This window comes from Vespula pensylvanica, chromosome 5 (assembly GCF_014466175.1).
Source record: "Vespula pensylvanica isolate Volc-1 chromosome 5, ASM1446617v1, whole genome shotgun sequence".
NCBI classification, from domain to species: domain Eukaryota; kingdom Metazoa; phylum Arthropoda; class Insecta; order Hymenoptera; family Vespidae; genus Vespula; species Vespula pensylvanica.
This window is the reverse complement of record NC_057689.1, coordinates 1330437-1356162: the sequence shown is the minus strand read 5'-3', so window position 1 is coordinate 1356162 and position 25726 is coordinate 1330437. Positions and strand designations below refer to the sequence as shown.

The window sequence follows — 25726 nt, the reverse complement described above, 5'->3', positions numbered from 1 at the left end:
AACCTTTCGCGCTATAGGTTGCTAATTTAAGGCGAAGTTTACGTACACAATAGATCCGTCTTGCTCCATCTTAGGGACCTTACACCTTATCTCATTTCCTTTCTCTTTTCTATCTCAAGACTCTTCGATCACACAGTGCAGCTAAACTAATTAAATCGTACGAGCATAGGGGAGAAGCTTTCGGACGATTGCGGACGTCGGTGAAAGTAGCTCTCTAAGAAGAGTACAAGAGAGCAAAGGACTTTCATCGTTAGAAGAAATGGCTCTTAAGTTCTCCATAGGCAATTATTACGAAACCTATGTGAGTATCTGACTCAACCTGAATGGTTTTCAGAACTCTTACACTTTAGTGTTTCTTTTTTCTTTGTTTGCAATTTTATATATTAAAAAAAAAAAAAAGAAAAAAGAAACATGAAACAAATATCCACTATATTATCTTCCCCTTCGTTATACGTAAACCTATAAATATTTTTAATAATATCTTTTCTCGTTCAAATAATCATTTTATCCAGTGTTTACTTATTTCAAAAAATTCCAATTCTCTATTGATTGATTTTGACACATAAAAAATTATCCTAATTTATTACTACGTTAATTTTTATTTATATATAGTACAAAGATGGAGAACAAAATATGATATTATTGTGATCGATAGAAAGGGTTAATAATATCGGGACGAGATATTCTAATGAAAGGTATTAGATCTTTCTGAGCTGAACCTCAACGACCTCCCACAAGGAAGAACTGTATGGAAATAAAATTGAGCAGGGTTGAAGTTTTGTTAGAGAGAATCTTATGTGCGCGCGCAGATATGTGTATGCTTGCCGTCCGCCCCAACTCGTAAATGCCAGAGAAATGAGTGCAGGTCGGGCCAGAACAATACAAGTGGGATGCCAATTCGAAATGGGGCCAGAATAGCAGAAGCAGCCTGTTAGTTGAGCAACGAGCTTTCGAGTTAGGCCTGTCAAAGTCAAAGCACCGTTGTGAGAACCACCTCAGTTCTTATTTGTCTACGCGCGCGTCATTTTTACTGTTTCGTTTGTTATATTTTCACAATATTCTATTCATTTATTTTTTTATTTATTTTTCTTCCTTTTAATTGTTTCGTGCTTTTCGAAAGTTATTTAGCAAATATTTGTTGAGAAAAGTTTTTTCTCCCCTTCGTTCTCTTTCTTTCTTTCTCTTTCTCTCTCATTGTGTTCGTTATCACGTTACATCGTGGACCAAAGGATTAGAACATGACGAAGAAGCAAACTTTGATTATAAAACTTAAAAGATCCAGTACTGGTAGACCTTGGGGAATAAGAATTGCTGGAGGGGCTGATTTGGGTTCACCTATCGTCGTCACCCGCGTGAGTTTCTTTTCAATTTTATACGAATGATCGAGAAGGGATGAAAAATTTCTAAGAGAGATCTGAAAAAGAAAAGAACGAAACAGATGAGAATTAAGATATGAGAAAATATAAGTGCAATTTTATGCGCATCGTTCGATGGTCCTTGAAAAATAACATGGTAAAGAAAAATATATAATTATTAAAAAAAAGATATAAAAAAGGAGATATACGATCGTATCTAAAAAAAAAAGAAAAGAAAAAAAAAGAAAAAGAAAAGAGAAAAAACAGGTTTAGTTACATAATATGGACAATGAACTCTTCAATTTAATTAAAGTCGTCGTGTGAACCTTCGTAGTTCTCTAAAATTCTAATGTTCTTAATCGAATCACGTTAAATCTGACATTAAAATTTTACAAAAAGTTGCATTTAATTGTGTAGATAAATCTATGTTAAAAAGTTTGTACGTGTATATATATCGTAGATAACTATAACAACTTCTAGAATTTTCATGAGTTTTACGATATGTGAAATCCTTTGGCACGATTATTAGATACAGGAGAAGAACGATAAACACACATGGATTAATGCCAACTATTTTTATTACCAATACAACTATAGGATTAATTTCGTTTGCTTTTACTCATAAACATAATAGATATACATATATACGTACATACGTATACGCGCGCGCGAATATACTGTCTTATTTACGAAATACCAGCTTTATTTTATTTTTATATAAAAAAATATATAATTCGTGGTAAAATATTTTTCTTCAAAATGTACGTGTTTGAACATTTGAATGGAATAAAAGTGAAAATATTGTGAATTTCCTAAAAATTATTTGTTAAAAAAATCAATATAATTATATGATAAATATAAATATAAATATTTATATGTATATAATATGACATGTCATATGATATATTTAGTGAAAGTTATCATTGTATTTGATTTTAGTCGGAGAACGAGGAGCTCCAGAGGGGTGACGTGATAAAGAAAATCGACGATTACGACACACGTGATGTGAGGCATGTAGACGCCCAGTATCTTCTACAAAACTCTGAAAGAATAAAGCTCGTCGTGGAAAGGTCCGAGCATTCTAGAGCATCTCGTATCGACACTTCTACAACATCGCCTATGATTATCGGATCGATCATTGGCGAAAGGGCTGCGGTTACTAGTCTGTCAGAAAATCATATATCAAATATATTAGATTATTATTATTATTATTATTAATATTATTTTATGCAATATCGAATACAGCCAAAAAGAAAAATAATAATGCCGCTCTATCGCCGCTTCAATATCATTCCTTTAATTATAATTTGATAACTTTTTAATATTGCAATGCTCACGCATAACCGACAGCTCGCAGCACCGCAGTACAAAATACTTTCGACTAGTTTTTGAACGAGAAAAAACATTTTTTTTCTTCGAATGTATATGAAAAAGTAATGAAAAATTATAGATTTGTCGTTGAGTCGTTCAAAAACAGCTCGTTGGTTTGCTATTACGAAGCTCTGCCAATAAGGATAGGTTAATTGTTCCACAAGTAGAAATACCATTATTGACATTTTTGTTCTATTTTATCATAGAGCTAAACCAGCTAGAACACCAGGGGAATTACCAAAAAGTCCGGTACCACCGCCATCGTTCGAAGAATATATACCATCTCCAATTCCGTCGGATCGTTTCCAACCAGCACACGAACATCTCGATGAAGTCCGCGAGGAACGAGTTTATTTATCACAGGTACTTTAAATAGATACACGAGATTTAAACTGTTTCTATCCATCATGGATATCCTATATCATCAATATAATACCGATATCGAAAAGAATCTAACGATTAACTATTATCGATCATCATCGTGTTTTTTTATTAAATACTTAGTCTTCGTTGAACAAATTCAACCGAGAATTCTTTTTTCAGAAATCTCTATATCTCTCGAGACATTATAACCGTTGATTGATCAAGAATAAAAGACTTAAAAGCAAGTACTGGTTCGTATAATCGAACACGCTGTTATATTCTACGAAAACTCAACGACTATTTATCAACGCGATGGTACTAGATCTGCACGTTCGTACATACAACCGCTCTATGTTATCAGTTAGAGTTTCTACGAAAAGCAATTGCAATGAAAACATTTCCAATGAATTCCATTTGGGAATAGAAAGAGAAAAGAAACATGAATATATTAGCTATTTCATAGGAACGTGCCTAAGTTTGAAAATATATATAGAAAGGGTCGGTCTGTCTTAATACAACTCGGAGAAGACTAGAGAATATATCGAACAGTTTGTCTATAAATCATTTTTTAATATTTCTATATATACGATCCTTTTGTTTTTTTTTTTTTTAATATCTATAACCATATAGATCATGTATCATGGTAGTCTTCTCGTATAATCTCACTCGGTACTCGGTCCAACTAAGAGTTATCGAGTTTCAAAGAGCAAACGAGTTTTACGTCTGGCAAGCTCGCACGTCCAAAATTATATCTCCACTTTGAAATCCAATAACTTAGACTCGTAATGTTATAGTCGTGCAGTTTCATTTGTTATTCTCTATTTTCCTTCAATAGGTATATCGTAATAGGCTCGTTAAGTGAATCTTTTAAGAGAACAAGTTTTTTTATTTCAATCATTTTCTTTCAATTGTGAAACATTTTTTCGAATTACAAAAATTCGAATACACACACACAGATATATATATATATATATATATATATATTCGATTCTATTGAATGGTATCGAATGGACGATTATCGCAAAAAGCGTGCGCGACACAGTCTTTATTTGCGGAACATTCGAAGTGTGAATATATTTTTGTTGGCCCGACGCGATGCCGGAAAGTCCGCGTGGAGGCAGTTGCCACGCTATAAATATCGCTTTTGCATCGAAACCACTGTCCCAATCCAATACTCTCTCTCTCTCTGTCTTTCTCTGATTCAGGACGTTTTCTTAACGATTCGATCGATACGATTCATCGACCGATCGATATGATCGATTGATCATATATTTTTCTATATCTTTTCGTCTCAATGATTTAAATCTATTTTATGATACTTATTTTAACGAGACTTTATTACAAACAAAAATGATTATTGATTGAATATCGATTCTATCTGTTTCTCTCTTTTCCCCCTCTCTCTCTCTCTCCTTCTTTCTCTAAATGACTGACGATAAGATAAATGAGAATGAAGAGAATTGAGAGACGTACAAACGAGAGTCATTAATTTCAACGTAGGATTAAACGCTGCCAAAGAAAACACTTTCCCATGTCTCAACGTCGACTCAACCAACGTCTTTTACCGAATCAATTTGTTTACTAGAAAGATGAAATAGTTTTCATGATATATGGAAGATTTCTGAATAGTTTAACGACCTTGAATAATCGTACCAAATGAAAATCGTTCGAATATAATTGAGCGTAACGATGAAACTTGAACTGTTAACGCCGTCGAAGCCTGTTTTCACGTTTGAGGAAACGAAGAAGCAACTGTTCAACGCCATTACGTCTCTTGCATTTATATAAAAAAGTCATCCTATATCTACTGAGACGTCAAAAACGTAGGAGTTGAGTTAGCCATCGCGTATTAAGAGGGAGAGAGCGAGAGAGAGAGAGAGAGAGAGAGAGAGAGAGAGAGAGAGCGAGAGTAAAACGGAGCCACTTCGGAAAAGACCAGAGTTAGTGCCTCCCGCGCAACGAAGCAGTGCGTTAGCGAATTATCCTCACGAAATACGATATACGAAGAAAATTAAAAATCGCCTTTGATCGTCTTAATGATCGGTGTTGTAAGAGAAAGACAATCGAACGAGAATAAGAAAGTGATACGAGAAAAAAGATTTCAAGAGAGCAAGTTTTTGGAAGAGGAAGACGATTTCTGAAGAAGAGTGAAGAGAAGAAGAAAAAGGGAATATAGAAAATTCTCTAAGAGAAAGAGAGAGAGAGAGAGAGAGAGAGAGAGAGAGAGAGAGAGAGAGAGAGAGAGAGAGAGAGGGAAAGAGAAAGAGAGAGAGAGAGAGAGAGAGAGGAGCTGAAAATGCCAGCTTTTACAACCGTTTATCGTCAGAACATCGAACATCATCCCAAAGAGGAAGAAGCTGCTGTTTATTGGGTAGGAAAATGTTCACGCTTCAAATTTCTTCTCGCTTCCTCGCATATGTCTGTCTATATCCCCTTTGTCTTCTCTTGACATTTTATCATCTATGAAATTTCATCATATTTCTCTCATCGTACGTCCACGTACGTAATTAAATACTTCAAATATATTTCATTCTCTTTCTCGAGCTTTTGCAAAGCAATGATCATGAATGAACAAGGTATCTTATCTCTTACTACATGATGACCCAGACGCAACAAAACTTCCTTGAGTATTCTTCACATTGAATCTATTTAACACGATGTAATAAATTTTTTTTAGACGGTTGGCGAAGTCCAAACCTTGATCCTCATTCAACGTCTATATCTTGACAATGTATTGTGTAAATTGAAATAATTTATTATTAGGTAACCTTGACACGTTATTCACAAAAGTATGACCTACGGATAACGAGGAAGATGAAGTGTCGATGAATTCATTAAAATCTTGGATCAAACTTATTGTCAAATTGAAAATTGAAAAATCGAAAGCCAGTTAAGGGATGCAGGAAAAGCATACATGCTAATAAACAGATGCAATAAAACTACGCATAAAGCATCGCACAAGTCGTTCATCGGTATCTTATTCTATTTTCGTGAACGGGATCTGGGTTACTCAAACATCGAAAGGGGCACGATCACGTTCACACCCACAACACACAAATGCCTTTTCAAAGACGATATCTTCGGCTGAAATATGCTTGACTGATCTTAAAAAAGATTTTGCGACGTTCGAGAATTGTTTTCTCCTTTTCCTTTTCTTTATCAATTGATAAAGATTGAGAAAATATGAATAGAGAAAACAAATAGTAAGATCGAACAATGATTGATCTCAAATAACGATCGATCAATTATTGTACGTCTGACAATAAATTGATCTAATTAAGACATTTGTTGGTATCGAACACTTGCCAAGTAAAGAAGAACTTTCAAAAAGTTTGAATTTCATGATACTATTAGAAGTAAGCAATAAAGTTTCAACGGAACAGCTGTTTCGTTATGTCTGAATTTAGTTCGGCAACCTTTCATCAGAAGACATAGATAGAACGGCACATCTGTAAAACAATAAGCTTTCGAACTTCTGAAAAAATTCTTTGTCTCCCTCTCTCTCTCTCTCTTTCTCTCTCTCTCTTCTTCTGTCTCTCTTCCTTTCATCGATATATTCGAGAAGAAACTTAAACTTCTTCGACATTAACTATCACTATCTCTTATTAAATTTTCACGAAAAACAGGTGGCACGCGTTTTGTTTACCAATGAAAATCTTCAAAGAAAACCTCGAGGGAAAACGTTAGTCTACGCTTTTCTTAACTTAGTGATACTTCTCATACGATGACCTTGTATCTGTCCTTCAACATAGAACGCGACCTTGTTGGCGAGAGCTTTCATCCAGATTTTCCAATGGAAAAACTCGTGTGGACATTGTGACGACACTAACCCACTCCGTGATACACATACACACACACATACACACAGGGTGGACGTTATTTTTGCCAGCTGGGAGCCTTCATCTATTTCGAGAGAGTCACTCTTGCTCACCCTGTAACATAATGTTCCTGACCCATTTATAATGGAATTCTCGTAATCGTGATTTTCATCTTTAAGCATGAGAAATGTATTTGTGCGTCATATCATAATCTTCAAGATCAAAATGTTCTCATCGATCGAGAATAATCTGCCGAATTATTATACGTAGGTATACGTTACATAGATAGTAACAATTAACGTAAAACAATATCTCTTATTTATCATAAACAAGCACGAGGATTTACATAATATGCTTGGAAAAAAAAATCAAGAATCGTCTTACGATGCCAAGTTCTCTTTCGCGAAAGATATAAAGTCGGTGTATAATAATAGTCATCGCGTTCCTCTGACGTAGAATCCCGCGAGCTGTTTTTAAAAGAAAATAAGAAAAGGCGAGAGAAGAATCGAAGTAAGATTCTTTCTTGGCAATTTCAACAATGTTTCGATCGTCGTACCATTCTTCATCATTTCGTAATAGTTTCAGGAACAAAAATGATATAACGACGTATAACTTGCCAAACTTTCCTTCTTGCGATTTCGTGTAATTTTTTTTTACACCATTACACAATGAGCCAAGTGTCCGCACGAAAATTTTTTACAGTTTGTATCAGTAACAAGAGAGCAGTAACAACAGAAGAAGATGGAGGAAGAGGAGAGGAAGAAAGTATCGCGTAATACGTTCTTATATACTTCCGGTTTTCCAAGCGATGCCAAGAATATCGTCAAACTATATTATACAAATTTGCTTGGTTCCTCTCATCCTTGCTGAAAATTATTGACAATCAATTTTAATGAAATGAACACAGAATTTAATGAACTATCGTGTCTTCTTCATTAGCGTCAGATGATTAACACTTTGCCGAGACGAGATATTTTCAACTTGTCTAACTATAGATACACATAACACGTATTGTTCTTTTTATATCATCCTTACTCACATCCCGTAGTTTTTCGCGATGATCGATAAAAATAACTTTGCTTAAGAAGTCATTTTGATCTGAAAATTAAATAAAAATAGATTATGTATCAATCGTATATATGTGTTATTTGATATCTCGTTCTAACGAAGAATAAAATGAACGATGTAAAAATTATTTTCATTTTAGCCATACCGTACAACTCCTTTAGTCTTGCCTGGTGCCAAGGTTAAAAAGGATGCACCCTTGGGAGAATGCTACCTTCGTCATCATCCCAATCCTATGATTCGCGCTGCGCCACATCATTACGAACCAGCTCATCCTGAAGTAGCTATGAAACAAAAAGTATGTAATCAATTTTTCTCTAATCTATAATATTGATTTATAATCGTAAAATCCTTCGAGAATACAAAACGGATCGAATGAAATATTAAAAACAAAAAACGTGATTAGATTATATATATATAGGTATATATATATGTGTATATATATATATACGTTCGCGCGATTAAATTACACATCTATTTGATTAAATATCTGACCAGGTGGCGGAAACGGTACTTCAACGTGTCTTGGGACCGAATGAAGTTCCAAAGGTTTGAATTAAGTCATCTTTACAATCAATTTCTGCTTTTTGAGATCACTCAATGCTTTCGCTTAAATTTATTTAGTATGCTAAAAAATGCATCTTTATCTCACAAGTGATTATATAACTTTATTATTATAGATTCGCGAATCTAAGATATAAATATATCTATATATTATCTTTCACATATTAAAAACATTGTTTAGGTATTACATTTGTTTACATATTAGAATAGTAAATCGATTACGAATGATAAGTAGAAGTTGCGAGCTTCGAAAAATGTAAACAATAACAACCGGCCGCTATTTTCGCGATAGTCTTTTTCTATCTCGATAGTCAACAACAACTCAGTCCTTCGTAAGACTTCGAAGAGTCAACTACGAACAGCCTCTAATAATTATTGGTGAATTAAAATTATTGATTTTATTCATTGAATAATTAATTTTAACTGCGCATACTTACTTAAATGTTTATTTCTGCAACATAGCTACTGAATTCTATAGGTTAAAGCTTTTATAAGACGAAACTCATTTTCGAAAACAATAATTCTTTGTAATTCACTTTTAATGAATTCTTCTAACGAACATGAAAATTATTTCCATATTTTAATATTTAACTCGCCTCACATTTTGAGAATCATTGCTATAGATTATTATAATTTGAGCTTGCTAGGTTTACTAAAGTTTGACTAATTAATGGAAACGCTTTAATTATAAATTAATATGGCTTGTGTGTAAGTATTGAATAGAAACTTAATTATTTAAGTCACGCCATCATAGTATCAAATTTTATGAATGAAGAATAGATCATTAATATACTAATTATTATTAAAAATTTGAAAGCTTATATACATATATAATTATGTTGTATTTGAAATAATTTTGCTTCTCGCACACAGGTTGTCCACAAACAATTCAATTCTCCGATTGGACTTTACTCCGAGCAAAATATTGCAGATACTATCAAATGTCAGGCATCGGCCATACCGTAAGTATAGTTTCAACGATAATATATATATAATTTAATATTCTTTCGTCACCAAAAATATCTTTCATGTTTTTCTATTATTTCAACGAAAAGAAAGAAAGAAAAAAAAAAAAAAAGAAAACGCTGCTAATACGCCATACAAGTTTGCGATAGCATGATCACATAGATTAGATATTTAGATGTAATGAAATAATTCACACATTGGCTTTATGCTAAAATACTGACCAAATACTTATTATCCGATTGAAATATGATTTATTCGCGAAGAAAATTTCTTTCTACTATGTCTTCTATTGTAAGTCGTAATAAAAAAAAGGAAAAAAAAAATGGAAATTTTCTTAGCGAATAAAGATCAATTGGTATTTTTGATCAACTAATTCGACATATATATATATATATAATCAACTTACAATAAAAAATAATATGACTTACTTAAAAAATAATATTACTTACTTAAAAAAATAATATTACTCTCCACACAAGATGGCGGTCCTCGGGAAAAAGTACAAGAGCGAAGTTCTTCTTCTTCTTCTCTCACGCGGCTATATACATTCCTTCTTCACAACAATAAACAACTGACATGCGTATTGTTTATTTTACAGCATTTTCATAGACTTTTCCTTCCTGAAACAAAAACAGGATATACAGGAGCAAGCGAGAATTTTGAAGGAGCAGGCCAAAGCCGCTTCCTCGAAGAACGTGTGGCCGCAATTCAATAAACCAAATTAGAATCTCGTTCGAGACGTTTTTCGATGCTTCTCTCGCGTACGTCGATTTTACCGACGTATTGACCCATACGAACGATCTGCATTATCGATCGTCGATCACGTTTGTCGTCGTTTCGTTTATCAATTTTTTATCAATTTTTTTTTTCGAAAATCGTTTTTAAATAATTCAGTTCGCGAACGTGATTATTCGATCGATTAAATAAAATATAAAAAATAAATCCCCTATCATTAGTGTGTGCTATATATTCTATTACTTGAATATTAGAGATACATATACGGTAGCTATAACCTTCGAATCGAATGGAAAACATTAAAAAAAAAAAAATTTAAAAAAAAAATAAAAAACAAAAGAAAAACCATGTATAAAAAAAGTTAGACAAATAATGATTGCATGCAATAGAGTAATAAAGTAGAAAATATTTAACTAACTTAACACTCAGTATCTCGCGATAGTTTTCAAGGATTACGTTCCCCTATTTTTACAAAGTATACCCAAAATTTGTATCCTCGAATATATGTATATATCGTTCTATAAATATTTCGCAGAACGCCTTACATCAAAAGCAATCTGAATGGAAATGCAAATGTGAATGGAAAAGCAGGGTAAGTAATTGATAGCGAATTATTTAAATCTATAATAATTTTCTTTTCTGAGCGAATAAGAAAATCATATTAACACAACATTCTTTTGATGTTATAAATAAATAACGCACGTATGTACATATATATATATATATACATATATATTCTCTACGCAAATATCTATCTATCGCGCATGAAAATGCAATTCTCTATGTATGGACTTGATATTAATTATTACCTTAATTTTCCATCGTATAATAAAAATTCGATCGAACGTAAAGCTCTTCGATATATTTCTTTCTTAAATTAAGAATAATAATTTTCTTGCTATTGGTAAGAATGGGGCTCGTAATTTTCGGAAACTTCGGGAAACTGTTTTCGTGCATTTTCTCTCTCTCTCTCTCTCTCTCTCTCTCTCTATCTATCTCTCTCTCTCTCTCTATCTATCTCTATCTCTATCTCTATTTTTCTCTTTTTTCTTTTTTTTTCTTTTTCTTCTTTATCCTTTTGGCGGAGCTTGCACGTTATAGCCTTATTTTCGTGAATAGTTGCTTTAATATAGATTTAAAAAAGCACGAGATAAAAGTGCGCCGAAAGTCGCTCTCGAACATTAATTGGCAATAACCTTGATGCTGCTGTTAACCGACTCGAAAAACACAAGAAATCAAAACGAGATTAGTCGATTAAAAGTGATCCGTGTGTATATATATGCATCGCCGACAGTCCAAAGATGTCAGTAAAGTACGATCCGAGCAAGAGTGAAGCATACAAGGCCCTACAAGAAGAAGCTCTCGGTGACACGGTCCAAGAGGTTAGGCAGCCGGCACGTACCGGTGTTTTTTCTCCACAAAAAGCCAATTATAATAGGGTAAGTTTATAAATAATTTAATTCAACTACATATAAATCGTATTTACTTCTCTAAAATTTATTCCAATAAGAATGATATATTTCGATTGTTACATTTGATTTTCCCGCTTTGAAAAAAATTCTAACAAATGAAAACGGAAAGCCCGGGAAATTTAAAAATTACGATATTACGCAACATAAATTACTCGATGATTTTAGATTCCTCATGCTCGACCAAAGAGTCCTGCTGGATCATATGTAAGTGATTTTTAATTAAATAGGTACCATTTCGATGTATGTTATGTACTTACACATATAAAAGTCTGTTATATGTGCATAAAATGACATACACACATGTTGTAGCATGTGAAGCATGCAAATGTCTTTCAAACACACTTCTCGATGAATACGATCTTTGGAAATTAATATTTTTCAATTTCTATTATACGATGATATGAACTTTTTTAATTATTCCAATTTGTCTGATTTGTTTAATTAAGGGTGGAAATTATAGACGTCCCTTCCCCCTTCCTTTCATTAAGGATCGCATCAACGACTATTAAATTTTTTCATCGAATTGTACGTGTTATTCGTTTATAATTATTAAATCTCAATCGCATGAATGCTCCTCTACCAGTAATATAAGTATATGTTTGAACAATCCAATTAATAATAATTATAATAATGATAATAATAACATGTATAATTAACATATGAACTATTGGTTAACTATAATATACGATTGTTAAGTATAATAACAGAATAATTTCTGTAGGATCTAATATGTTTTGAAGAGACTGTTATTAATGCATTGTAGGTGAACGTTCTTGATGATGACGGTGAAAAAATACATCAAAGCAACAGCTTCAAGAGGATTATGTACAGTGTCCTGGGACAAACCGATTATTAAAGTAGTTCCTGAACTGACACTATATTTTATTTATGCTAATTGAATATATATATATATAATACATGATATATCAATTTTATTTATTGTACCGTGCAATAAACAAATGGCCAAAAAAAAACATCGGATATAGAAAGTAATGATGTAATCTTTTATCCGATATGTTATGTAAGCATAGTATTATCATATTAATCTTTAGAGCTTATAGATTTTTTTTTAATTTAGCAGAAACATTTTAATTAAAAGAAATTGATCTTTATAATTGTGATGTATTTATCTTTTGACAAATACATAACAATATACTACTTTTATCATGTTTTTATGCATATAATGAATATATTATTTGCATGCTATATAGTATATCTAACATTATATATTTAAACAAATCGAATTTTTTAAATTATCTTTATTTTCTTATTCATATGCATTAGAAATATCTTTAGTAACATCTATGCATAAATTGGGTGTATGATATAGAAGAAATAAATGTAGAAAAATGTTATAATATAGTTTTATTTTTAATTACTACAATTTACATTCATTTAGTGAATAAAATTTAATTTTTTTGATCAGTCATATGTATGCGTTTAAATTGTTATTATGCATATTATTACAGGGTTGCTGGAACAGTACTGCAATGTCCACGTTTGATCAGTTTGTATCTATAAAATATTCTAGTAGTAATTTCCAAATATCATTTCACTATTGGTGATTCGAATTATTTGACGAAATAGAAATTGTCAGATATTGGCATTTTCATTTTAATAACAATCCAATTAACATAGTGTGTGCAATTATATTTGATATCAGAAATAACAACACACCCCAACAAATAACTCATTCATATGTCCAATTTGTCACAAATAGAATAATATAAATATTATCCTTTCGTAAATTATGTAGTTTCCAATCTATATGATTGGTTTGAGAAAAAACTAATATTCAAATTATATTTTAAACTAGTTGTACTAGTTTATCCTCTACTTTCACGACCTTCTTAGAACGAAATATTTGCTGAAACTCTTCATGAAAAATAATTAAAGAAAAATAATTTAGTTTTTATTGTACGTATTATTATTTAATCCAATTAAATCTCATTAACATTTAATTAATTTAAATCTAATTAAATATATAATTTTATTTTTATTTTTACATTACGATAAAGAACGTAATTTATTGTTCTTTCCTTTGGCATTTAGATCACATAAGAAAAGATAAATAATTATTACTTTTTATAAGTCATGAAGAGATTCGGTTTATATTTCGAAAATGTAACTATTAATAGACGTACGCTCTGCGTAGTATTTCATTAAATTAAAAATAATACTTTTTGTTTAATCTTGTTCACAGGATAGGTCTTTCTCATGGTCATATTAACAAATAATATATGGTAATACTTTCACATGAGTATCTTATCCTAATACAAATTTCAAATTTGGTTAAAACCCACGGACTCCAGCAATGAATAATACATATCAGCAACATTTGACCTTCAATAAAACTGATTCCAATGAATGAAAATTACTTTTCAAAAATCTCGATTCTAACATAGTTTTATCATACAAATTTGTTTATATAATGTTTGTGATGTACGTTATTCAAAAAGACAAAGTAATATTTAATTATTTATATCCAAATAGTAAATGAAAATAAAATACTATGCGCATGAATTATTCATTGCAGGAATATATGGGTAACTATATAAAATAATAATTAATTATTAACAAAAAATTAAAACTAATATAATGTAGCCTCTTTTACCCATAAGGTCCATGCAATAAAAAAGAAGCCAAATAAATAATACGTATAATAAATATACATTTTGCATTAGTGTGATAAAATATTCATGTGTACAATGATTTTACATGTTGGTCACTAACAAAGAAATCATTTACATAGTTGTGTGGTGATGATATTATCTCCATTGACATAGATAGAACAGAACAAAAAAATAACAAATATAGTATAATATAATAAATAAAATTTGTTTCTACATAACGCTACGAAGGATTATTAAACGTTCAGTGAATCGTCCAGAATTTGTTTAAGTTCTTTTAGATGTTGCATTTTGCTACCTGTTGCAGGAGAAGCTGCAGTGGGGCGGCCTGCATATCTGTAACATATAAATCATTGATCTAACTATATTTGATAATACGAAAAAGAAAGCGAATAAATATGTTCCTTTTTCTGCACACACGTAATATAAATAAATGTAATGTATAATTCAGAGCAATATACATATACATGAAGCTTACAATGTGCCATCGATATTACCTCACTATTCTCTGCTTAGGTTTATTAGTATCTGAAGACTCTGGCATAGGAGTAGGTTTTACTGGTTTGGATGAAGAAAACCAACCACTTAACCATCCTCCCTTACTTTCACTTGCTTTGGATTTTGTCGCATCTCCAAAACTGTAACATGGCCCAAATTTCTTTCATTTCTTCTAGAGACAACTTTTCTTTTTTTTTTTTGTTTACAAATTTAGTACCATTATTAAAAAGTGTAAACAAACTTGAAATTGGAAATAATCATTATTGCATTATAAGTAGCATTACTAACATACTAATAAAGTGGAAAAATATGGGCCATGTGAACAGATAGAATTAACCAAAAAGAAATATACATGTATATATTTCAATATATATAACTCATTCATACATACAAAGGTAATCATTAAAAATCCTTAGAATATATATTAGAACAATCTAAGGATTATCAACAATCACACTTACACATATCTTATCAATCATACCACAATTATCAAACATATCTTTCAATGATTAACAGACTTAAGCATTGTAAAATTGACTTATTAAAAAGGAAATATGATTGTGCATTAACAATGGAAGGATTAGGATGAGATTTCGACTGATACTAACCTAATGACTCAGCCTCTTATATACAATTTCTTTAAAAGAATTAAAAAAACAATAACCAGTTATCAAATAATCACATGAAATAATACTTACGTAACATTGCGTGTTCCATTAAGTGCGGTGTGGAATCTCGGTTGCACGTAAGTCCAGGCGCCTTGATTCTTATGTTCTTCTTGAGACCAGATTAATTCTGCATTTGGATATTTAGCAGCTTCCTTCTTTACGAGGTCATATGGGAAGGGCGAAATCTGTAACAAATTTTAATTATATGTAGAAATATTCTAAAAAATATTATAAAACATACAATAAAAAATTGTCTCTTTTGTTATATTTACTTGTTCAACTCTTGCAATAGCAACTTGATCATCCAATGTTTTTTCTGCACGTGCTTTCTTCAAATCGTAATAAACTTTTCCAGAGCAGAAAACTAATCTTTTAACATTGCTAGCATTATTTGTAGCTGGCCCTTCTTCAGGTATCACTCTAAGGAATTCCGTATCTTCTAGCATCAAATCGAAACTAGACTTTGCTTCTGGATGACGAAGTAGAGATTTTGGTGTCATCATTATCAATGGCTTTCGGAAGGGTAATGCAATTTGTCTCCTTAGAATGTGGAAATAATTAGCTGGTGTACTGCAATTGGCAACGATCCAGTTAATGTCGTGCAATTGTCGCACGGCAAATTCTTCGCTTTCCGGTGGAAAGTAATCTGGATCGTCAGAGGACATTTGAAGAAAGCGTTCTAAACGAGCGCTAGAGTGTTCAGGTCCCTGAACAAAATTTACGTTTAATAAATAACAGTTGAGATTTATACTTAACAAACAGTTCTTTTTCTTTTTATTTTTCAAACTTACCATTCCTTCTAGACCATGAGGCTGGAGCATAACTAGTCCAGACTGACGTACCCATTTTGCTTGTCCACTACTAATAAATTGATCTATTATGCACTGGGCGGTGTTGTTAAAGTCACCGAACTGTGCCTCCCAGCATACCAATGCATTAGGATTTGTCATGGAATAACCCAATTCAAATCCTATAAAAATAAATTCATATTTTAAAACATAGATTTGATTGAAAATATAAGAATTCCAGTTTTGCTTTATCTTACCAAGAACACCAAATTCAGAAAGAGAACTGTTGCACACCGTGTATGGAGCTTGATCGGGATATAAGCTACAAAGTGGCCTATATGTAGCTTTGTCAACGGTCTGATGATGTAAAACGTGATGCCTGTGTGAGAATGTACCTCTTTCCACGTCTTGACCGGATAATCTTACATGAATTCCTTCTTTAAGAAGAGAACCAAATGCCATTGCTTCTCCAAGAGCCCAATCAACTGTCCTAGCTTCGACCATTTCCATACGAGATTTCAAGATACGTTCAATACCTACGTTAAAAATAATAGTTAGACATCATTGCAAGATATTTCATTATTTTAAAAAGTTAGATAATTAGATAATAGGCAACCTTTATGAATCACAAATTCCGCAGCATTAGGTGGTGGCGATGAGAATTTCTTTCCAATGTGCACAAGTGTATCTTCCTTGATACCAGTAGGCGATACCTTCAATGGATCTTTACCTTCAAAGAAACCAGACCATGGAGAATCTAGCCAATCCTTGTATTTAATATGCGTTTCTTGTTTAGCATTCACATATGCTTCTTCACATATTTTCTCATATTTATCTTGCACATCCTGGAGAAAAATATAAACATGTAATGTAAACATGAAATGACAAGATGATCGAGAATAAAAAAACGAACGATGTACCTTTACTTCTTCCGTTGTAACAACACCATCATCAATAAGCGATTTAGCGTATTTGTCAAGAGCCGGTACTGTATTTCTGATTTTACGATACATCAATGGTTGCGTAAACATTGGCTCATCAATTTCATTGTGTCCATTACGTCTATATGAAACTATATCGATAACAACATCTTTATGGAAAGTTGCTCGCCATTCAGCAGCCACTTTACATACATGCATTACCGCTTCTGGATCATCGGAATTTACGTGGAAAATTGGTGCATTTACCACTCTGGCAACATCTGAAAAATTTTTTTTGTTTTCTCAATGAGCTATTATGAGATATAAAAAATATATAAGCGGATAAGTGAAACTAACCAGTACAATAAGGAGAAGATCTAGAATGTCTAGGATCTGTCGTAAAACCGATTTGATTATTGACAACAATATGGATAGTACCATGAGTTGTATAATCTGGTAAGTCCGACAGATGCATGGTTTCAAATACGATTCCTTGTCCACAGAATGCCGCGTCACCATGTAGAAGAATAGACATTACCTAACACAGAAATTTAGTAACATTAAAATACATTGTCTCATGTATAATAGTAACTTATATTTTAATAAAATACTTACCTTTTTGCCTTCACCATCTCCTCTGTAAAATTGTTCAGCACGAGTTTTTCCTTGCACAATCGGATCAACTGCTTCCAAGTGAGATGGATTTGCCACAACAGCTAAACGAATATTTTTATTTGTAACGCGATTAAGACGTTCGATATATGTTCCCAAATGATATTTGACATCTCCAGAACCCTAAACAGATAGTTATTTTATCAATTAAGGATATCACAATTAATAACAAAGATAAATATAATAATTTATACATACATCATCAGCAGCTTCAAGTGCAGCAAATTGTGTAAATATCTGATTTAATGGCTTACGACAAACATTGGCCAAAACGTTGAGACGACCACGATGAGGCATACCCATGACGATAGATTCTACACCAAGTTCTGTGGATTTGTCAATTACTTGTTTCATAGCAGGTATTAAGATTTCACAACCCTCTAATCCAAATCTTTTTTCAGATGACCATTTACGTGCGAGGAAAGCTTCAAATCTGAAAATTAATTCATAAAAAATATATTTAAATTAGACTTACATAGAAAAGAATAATATAACTATTGATAAAAAAAATTGATAAAAAAAATACCTTGTAGCTCGAGTTAATCTAGCCAAAATAAGTCGCTTTTCATCATTCGTAACTTCCATTATACCAGGCGTTTCCATCTTTTGTCGAATCCAATTGCATTGTTCCAAGGAATTAATGAACATAAATTCGACGCCAATATGTCCACAATAAGTTGATTCTAATCGTTTAAGAATTTCACGCAGTGGTAATGATTTATCTTTACCACCGATAAAAGTGGTGGATGGCAATTTGAAAACGCGATCCATATCTGATTCCTCTGTTTACATAATAAAATGAAAAATGTAATTTCCATTAATGATCATTTACGTAGATCAGAAAATTATAAATATATATGATCAAAAATACTATTATCAGATATATTTTTTAATGCATGTTTAATGTTGATCTAAATTATGAAAATCAAATGAATATAATATTTCATTCATTTTTCTGATAATAGTATTTGTTCATTTATAAACACATTTACATAAATCATAGAAAGATATAAACATAACAATACAATAGATTTATATTTCTACATTATATTTACACTCCTCTATGAAATTAAAACTGATACTGAAATTGTATATAATATATACTTATGTAATATATTGTATATAACATTTTATTTCAAAGTCCAATTATATGGTCTTATGCATCACTTATAAATACGTACAGGAACACACGTCTTCTTAAAAGATAAAAAAAAAATATTATTCATGCAAATCTAATTGACAAATATTATACTCTTATAAAAATTTTGCATATAAAGCATTTGTAAGTACAAAATTAAATTTAAACGCTATTTGTTATTTACTTTAAATCATATAAGCTTTATATATACACAAAAAGCATATAAATTTTATGAACATATATTAAACAAATTAAAAGGAACAGAGTAAAGCATATTATTGAAAGACTGTATATTCATTCAATTTTTCATAAAATTATAAAAAAAAAAGAATAATTACTAAGAAAAACCATAAATTAAAAAAAAAAAAAATAATACAAATAAAATTATTGCAAAGCAGAAAGTTTGAAAGTCAAAGAGGAAGGTCATATATTTTTTTTATAATTTAATTCTATAACACTTATTTTAGATTTATCATTTTATCATGCACGCCGACCTTCACCTATACTTTCCCCAGAAAAAAAAGAACAAGAAAAAAAAATCAAACTATCTTTTTTTAAGCAAAAAAGAATAGTTTTAACATGTACAGTAGTATAATAGTTCCCAAGCACCTTTATTGTGACATTAGATAATAAATCGTATATATACTTCCAAAATGAACCAGTGCCTTCCAGAGATAATAATACAAATGAAACAGAGAGCTGCAGAAGAAATTTCTGCTTTGGATGTAATAATTACATACTTTTCATAAGAGCAGCTACTCGGTATTGTAGTTCCTGAGCGTAAGTAGTGCGTTGTCCCCTCCCTGTGGACATCAGACTCAAACTCAATAATAAACTTGCAAGCTAAATTGCATTTATCTTTTTGTACTTACTATTGAAGTACTTTTGTGAAAACGCACTTTGAGATCAAGTGAATCTTGGTAACACATTTCCATAAAAATAATATATATTTTATAAGTATCCACATAGTTCATATGCGTATATGTGTATATATATATATATACACATATACACACATATATATATATAGCAGTTGTATATCATTTATTAGTTCACTGGTTCAAAGATTCACTGGTTATTTGAAAGTTTAAATTTAATATAAATTTATAATTATAAGCAATAAGGTATAGAAACAGAAAAAGAATGCCATAATAATGTGTATGTGTTTTTAGACAAAAATTAATCAATAAATTTTTTTTCCAAGACTTCCTTTTTGATATTAAAGACTAATTCTGCCTAAATAAGAAGAGACAATAACATAATTTCCTTTGGGCAAAAACATTCTCATTAAATTTTGCTATTGTGCATGTGTATCAATTACTACTATTACATATTAAGCTAAATTAATAGCAAAATATAAATGAAAGAATGTGATAAAATGATAAATAAAGATTTTGTACATATGCATGTACACGTGTGCTATATTTTTTCTATGATATATAATTTTAACTAATAAACAGAGTATAATGTTTCTTTTTTTAAATGTTAAGTACAGGTGCTCCTTTATCTTTTATATAAAATTTTCCTCTTGTTATACATAATCACGTTTAGTTGGGCTTACCGAATGAGTAATGATTATAGAGCAACTCTTGAGGATGCCTATCATCAAGATCAGCGCTGTTGATTCCAAGCGGGTCCAATTTCGCGATATGATGGCCACGGATCTGTCAATGTAATGCCATATTCATACGGGCCGAATATAATTTAGAAATTCATAGACGGCAGATTACAGAATTGTCTTTTCCATTCTGTATTCTGTATTTTTTATTATGATTTTGTATCATTAAAGAGTTCAAATAAATACAAAGTATTTATCTGAATTGAAATATAGTAATATTAAACACAAATATACAATAAAGACATTCTATTTTTACAATAATCCCCTTTCTATACAAAGACAAATTTTTTGTGGAGTTTGGTGGAAGCAAAATATTTATACGAAGCAAATATTCTATATATATAAATATTTAATTTATGCTAACACATGCAAAAAGTAAAGCAAAAACTATAATACCATACATGCAAAGCAATAGAAGTATATTTTGTAGATTGTATCTTACCTATATTGTCTTGTATATATGTTAACATGTAATCAAATATAACTTGTTTGCTTGTTGAACATATACAATAAATGCATCACTCTTTGACTTGCATATTTACAAATGTATTATAAATATATGTAGATATTCACTGGACAAATACACTAACAAAAAAATAACAAATAAAAATTGATATCATACTTTAGACTTGTTCCTGACATGTACCTCTGTTTCATAAATATTTTGTTATACATAAGCAATACATTTTCAGTACCAGCATAAAATTATGACATTTTCACATTTACTCTTTCTCTATTGCGCTCAAAAGATATAGATATAGGAGCATAATCAAAACTTAAAAATTAAATTTTGTAACTTAAACAATATATTTTATAACAATATAACAATATATATATTATATATATACATATATACATATAATTAAAAATCTCCTATACCATTTACATAAATACTAATCAACAATCAACAGATATGATATAAGATCCTAATGCATATACCAAATTCATAGTGTTAAAAAATCATATTAAATACTAAAATAAGAAATAATATTTCTTTCGAAATATAATTTAGAAAAGATCAGATAAACGTATAAAAACAACTACATATTTGATAATATGATTGGAGAAAGAGTTAATGTGAGTAAGTAACATCACACATGTATGTGATATGACATATACTGTGTGCATATTGGCGTAAGGTGATTTCATAATATAGGATGAAAAATGTTCTTAACAATTGCATATAATCAAAGGTTCAACAATAGTGAAATGTATTTATTCCACCTTTACCTTATGACACACAAATAGAATAGCAATTGATATGATAGCTCAAAAAAATGGCTTAGGACAAAGCCTTACCAAGCATGTATTGTCGCAGAACTTGTTCTGGAGATCCCTTGCGGGCTGCATAATGTGTATGTATCAGGTCTGTTTGCATGATACCCAGTGGGTCCAGATCAGCAACTAAGTGACCTCGAGCCTATATGCCAATGAATAATCCCAACAAGACCTCACATATATATTTGTTTAACTACTTGTCAATTCTTTTTATACATGATATAATCACCATAATTGTGATAAATGTACAGTGTTATACAATTACATTAATAATATGTACAAATTCTTCATGATTAATTTTTAATTTGCAAATCATATAAAATGTATTAATAATCATATCAATTTTCCATATGTAATCAAATATAATTAAAAGATCAGAAATATTGTGGAAGAAGGAAAAAAAAAGTATTTAAAAAATAGTAATTACTTATAAAATGCTGCTGCTTCTTCTCTTCCTCGTTGTCAAAAAGATATACAAGACATTTTATAATTATAGCAAGCAATTATTGAGCAGGAAAATTATTCATATTAAATTATAGAAAGATATACTATTTAGAGTAAAAAAGATATCAAATTGCATGACATGCTTGAGGTAGAAGATGCAGTGAGCAGCCAGTGTAACCATATGATATGAGGCTACTGAACCATGATACAATCTTAAGACACTTCGTATTTTTAAAAACACATATGATAATCCTGAATAATAAGAATAGAAACTGATGCACAACCATCTAAACTTTGAACACTACATTCTAATTTGATATACTCCTTCTAAATTTAAAAAGAAATTTTAATTTTCTGCCACTTTTATATATACTCATATACAAGAATATTTTCTAATAAGGTTTTGTACTAGATGGTTAAGCATAATCTTGAATATAATTTTGCATGCATTTAGATATACACGATTTCCCCTAAACATGTAACACACATGTATATGACATATATAGATAATACATGCTATGACATGATAAAAATGCTAATAAAAATTAAAGATGCAGACAATAAACTGAATAAGTTATACTATTATCAATAATACATTATATGTGATTTTAACATATCAGGAAATTACTTTATGGTTGTATTTAAGTATGGTGCAGTAAAAAAATATAATGTATAAGTGTTTTATAAAATCACTTATGTGAAATTAATAAAAATTGACATAACTTTCTATAGAATACTTTTTTTTTTATCTCTTCAATAAATTTAATAAGAAAAGATAAAAGCAATTGAAGAGTTAAATATTCTAAATATTGCTTAATTATTCTTCTTAGTTGATATAACATTTAATAATAGACATGGTACAAAAACTAACCTGAATAAGATATTATCAAAATAATAAGCAAGATATCATACCTGGTATGAACGAATAATGGCTTGCACAGCTAAATGGTCATCTATAATTTTTTCATTAATGGGCATCTGACTAATTTGAGATCCACCACCAAGAGGCAATAATGCTCCAAGCGGTACCTGATTATGACTTGGAGCAAGAGATGGTGGAGCTTGGTATGCAAGACCTGGACCAGCTCCAGCAGTGCTACTGCGGAAAAAGGAATCCCATGACTGCAAAAACATAAATAAATAAATAATGCTAAATATATTTCACAAAAATTTATATATCCTATTGTTATGTTTTATACAATTAAAAAATACTAACCACGTGTACACTATGAGGATCCTGTAACCATGCATTATACATTTCTTCCACATATGAGCTGGTACTACCATTTAGGAAAGGTTCAGTAGCGACACGACTATTATATTTCCTAATTGGTGCTATGATTATTCCTGAAGTTGTTCTGGTCAAAGAATGAGTACGTACTAACCAAGAAGCAAACCTTTCTGGTCCACACACGCGTGGTGCCAGAGGCACCAAGGTGTTAAATACCGTCCTGGCCTTATACATTTTACCTAAAATTTAAGTATAATTATAAAATAAATAATAATAATTATATATTTTATACAATAAATTCCAGATAATAATAATAATAATAATAATAATAATAATAATAATAACAGTTATTGAATTTATATAATTACAGGATTTTATTTAAAAAATTGGCAACAATTCAAAATATATTCTGTAATATAGAAAAAGAAAAACAGAAGATTCCATCAAGATTTAAAATTCTTAAAATCCCTAAAAAAGTCATCAATAGAATATTAATATTAATGCTACGTATCAAGACCTTGATATTTGAACAGAAAACATGACATAGTGGATGTCTGGAAAAATGACATTACCATTAATGTAAACAATGACTAACGTAAATATCATAAATTAGTAGACATAATATTTTAGAGGTCAAAAGTTATTGATAAGTAATTTTTATATATTTATAAAGATAAATCAAAAAGAAATTCTAAAGGCATGTAACTCTATATATATGTGAACACATACGTCTGTACGTATTTACACGCGCGCATGCACACGTTCCCAAGCAAATAACATCTTAATTTTAAAAGAAAACAAGTATATCTAAAGCTATACGACATAGAGGTTACGCTTCGATACACATGTGTAGTTCGCCGCAAGATATTACACAATACGAATCCATTGCTAGCGTCATAGTGACCTAATTATTACTAACCTCTAGAACATATGTAAAAAAAAACTCGATTAAAATAATTCAAACCATTTTTAAATGTTCTAGAACTTAAAGATATGCTACAAATCAATATATGTAAGTCTGAAACAAATTTTATCCGTCGACGTTCGTATATAACAATACACAGTATATAGCGTAGTACATGTCAAAATCATGTGACACTAATTCTGATTACAGGTTAAATGTCCATTTCACAATCAGTGTATACGAATGTTGATATATTAATTTATATATCACAGAATAGGTATAGATATTACACCTACTCGTTATCTATATCTGATTCGTTATACAGATTGCATGAAGTGTATTTATATATACGTCTATTTAAATATATGAAATCTTCCGTTTTTTATCTTCGTTTTATTTTTATAAAAAATTACGTATTTCCCGCTTAATTATTTTCCTGTCATAGCGAAATCAAATATACATGAGTTATCAGGAAAAATAAACTTTCTTATGAATTCAGGAAAGATCTGGTTTGTTAAGGATCAGGTGACTATTTTCGTCTGGTGTAACAATTTTACGTAATCGTATGAAATATTGTAAGTATTATAGGAAATTCAGAACGGCAAGTGCCGCTTTTTTAACGAATCCTTTGTATATGTTTTAACGAATCATTATTCAATTTTATAATCATAATAATAACGAAATAATCAGAGAAAAAGGTTTACCTGATGTTACAGCAACAACGATGACAGACCGTCCACCATTTGCAACTCACAGGTACGCTGATCTACGTCTTCTTTAAAATACATTAAAGAAGTTGATTTTAGCGCACCTAACGGTCGAATATTGTATCAAGATGACAACGATAATTTGATTTGAAATTTTATGTATTTCGCGCCCTTTTTTTTGCTACGTTTCAAATATTACAGTAACGGTAACTTCTTGTTCATTTTATTTTCATTTAAATATTTCGTTATTAATACTTTAACTTCATGAATTTTTGTTCTAATTATTCATATTATTAATTTATATAAAATCTATAGTATAATTATGATATATTATACATAAAACAGTTAACTTCTGAGAAGTCTCTTAACGATGTTCCTCTGTTCATATGTTTCATTTATATTGATATAAATGCGCTTTTAATTTTTTGTAGTATTTTAAGATTACTTCTTTCTTTTTTTTTTATTAATATACTCCTCGGATAAATTTCAGGTACGTAATTTTTTATAATTATTCATTCTCA

The 25726-nt window shown here is 30.5% G+C and overlaps 3 protein-coding genes and 1 long non-coding RNA gene across 25 annotated transcripts in view; 2 read left to right on the top strand and 2 right to left on the bottom strand.

Moving 5' to 3' along the window:
• Positions 1 to 134: 134 nt before the first annotated feature.
• On the top strand, positions 135 to 12702 carry LOC122629433 (PDZ and LIM domain protein 3). Of its 11 annotated transcripts, XM_043812837.1 has the most exons (11): positions 909 to 1352; positions 2295 to 2521; positions 2933 to 3089; positions 8115 to 8270; positions 8471 to 8521; positions 9410 to 9498; positions 10773 to 10829; positions 11532 to 11676; positions 11875 to 11913; positions 12156 to 12234; positions 12473 to 12702. In XM_043812837.1, the coding sequence occupies exons 1-10, from the start codon at positions 1239 to 1241 to the stop codon at positions 12216 to 12218; spliced, it is 1098 nt and encodes a 365-aa protein (XP_043668772.1). In that variant the 5' UTR covers positions 909 to 1238; the 3' UTR covers positions 12219 to 12234; positions 12473 to 12702. The 11 variants fall into 11 exon arrangements, with proteins under 11 accessions (XP_043668776.1, XP_043668782.1, XP_043668781.1 ...); XM_043812841.1 differs by lacking the exons at positions 909 to 1352; positions 12156 to 12234 and adding an exon at positions 135 to 301; XM_043812847.1 differs by lacking the exons at positions 909 to 1352; positions 12156 to 12234 and adding an exon at positions 141 to 301 and having other exon boundaries at positions 2295 to 2365.
• Positions 1916 to 5255, bottom strand: LOC122629436. The gene is made up of 2 exons (XR_006327261.1): positions 4743 to 5255; positions 1916 to 2519 (listed from the first exon to the last, which is right to left on the bottom strand). It is a non-coding gene; the product is annotated as an uncharacterized LOC122629436 (long non-coding RNA).
• Positions 12703 to 13057: 355 nt separating the features above from the next.
• On the bottom strand, positions 13058 to 25304 carry LOC122629426 (2-oxoglutarate dehydrogenase, mitochondrial). 8 transcript variants are annotated; one of them, XM_043812815.1, is made up of 17 exons: positions 25203 to 25304; positions 23580 to 23833; positions 23276 to 23485; positions 20585 to 20687; positions 19764 to 19826; positions 18412 to 18667; positions 18084 to 18318; positions 17829 to 18008; positions 17571 to 17751; positions 17214 to 17494; positions 16910 to 17138; positions 16551 to 16829; positions 16297 to 16475; positions 15778 to 16212; positions 15536 to 15690; positions 14837 to 14977; positions 13058 to 14675 (listed from the first exon to the last, which is right to left on the bottom strand). In XM_043812815.1, exons 2-17 carry the CDS (start codon positions 23826 to 23828, stop codon positions 14576 to 14578), a joined length of 3276 nt encoding a protein of 1091 aa, XP_043668750.1. In that variant the 5' UTR covers positions 23829 to 23833; positions 25203 to 25304; the 3' UTR covers positions 13058 to 14575. The 8 variants fall into 8 exon arrangements, with proteins under 8 accessions (XP_043668750.1, XP_043668751.1, XP_043668753.1 ...); XM_043812816.1 differs by lacking the exons at positions 19764 to 19826; positions 20585 to 20687 and adding an exon at positions 21941 to 22061; XM_043812818.1 differs by lacking the exon at positions 14837 to 14977.
• The window catches only part of LOC122629430, a 10323-nt gene continuing 8947 nt past the window's right edge, over positions 24351 to 25726 (top strand). For 3 of the 5 annotated variants that reach the window (XR_006327257.1, XR_006327256.1, XM_043812832.1), the window contains exon 1: positions 25462 to 25695. The gene's annotated coding sequence lies outside the window, so the exon portion shown is untranslated. Of the gene's footprint in view, positions 24607 to 25274; positions 25412 to 25461; positions 25696 to 25726 lie in introns of those variants that run through there. The other 2 variants (XM_043812829.1, XM_043812827.1) reach the window with 2 other exon arrangements.

Excerpts from the sequence above, each read along its gene's own strand:
- LOC122629426 (XM_043812815.1), bottom strand. The coding sequence starts at position 23,828 with ATGTATAAGGCCAGGACGGTATTTAACACCTTGGTGCCTCTGGCACCA. Across the intron at positions 18,668-19,763 it reads AGTAGCTGCTCTTATGAAAA|AGGAATCAGATATGGATCGC; the intron begins GTATGTAATTAT and ends TTATGTAAACAG. Across the intron at positions 17,495-17,570 it reads ATCTTCTCCTTATTGTACTG|ATGTTGCCAGAGTGGTAAAT; the intron begins GTTAGTTTCACT and ends AAAATTTTTCAG.
- LOC122629433 (XM_043812836.1), top strand. The coding sequence starts at position 1,239 with ATGACGAAGAAGCAAACTTTGATTATAAAACTTAAAAGATCCAGTACT. Across the intron at positions 2,522-2,932 it reads AGGGCTGCGGTTACTAGTCT|AGCTAAACCAGCTAGAACAC; the intron begins GTCAGAAAATCA and ends ATTTTATCATAG. Across the intron at positions 8,522-9,409 it reads GACCGAATGAAGTTCCAAAG|GTTGTCCACAAACAATTCAA; the intron begins GTTTGAATTAAG and ends TCTCGCACACAG.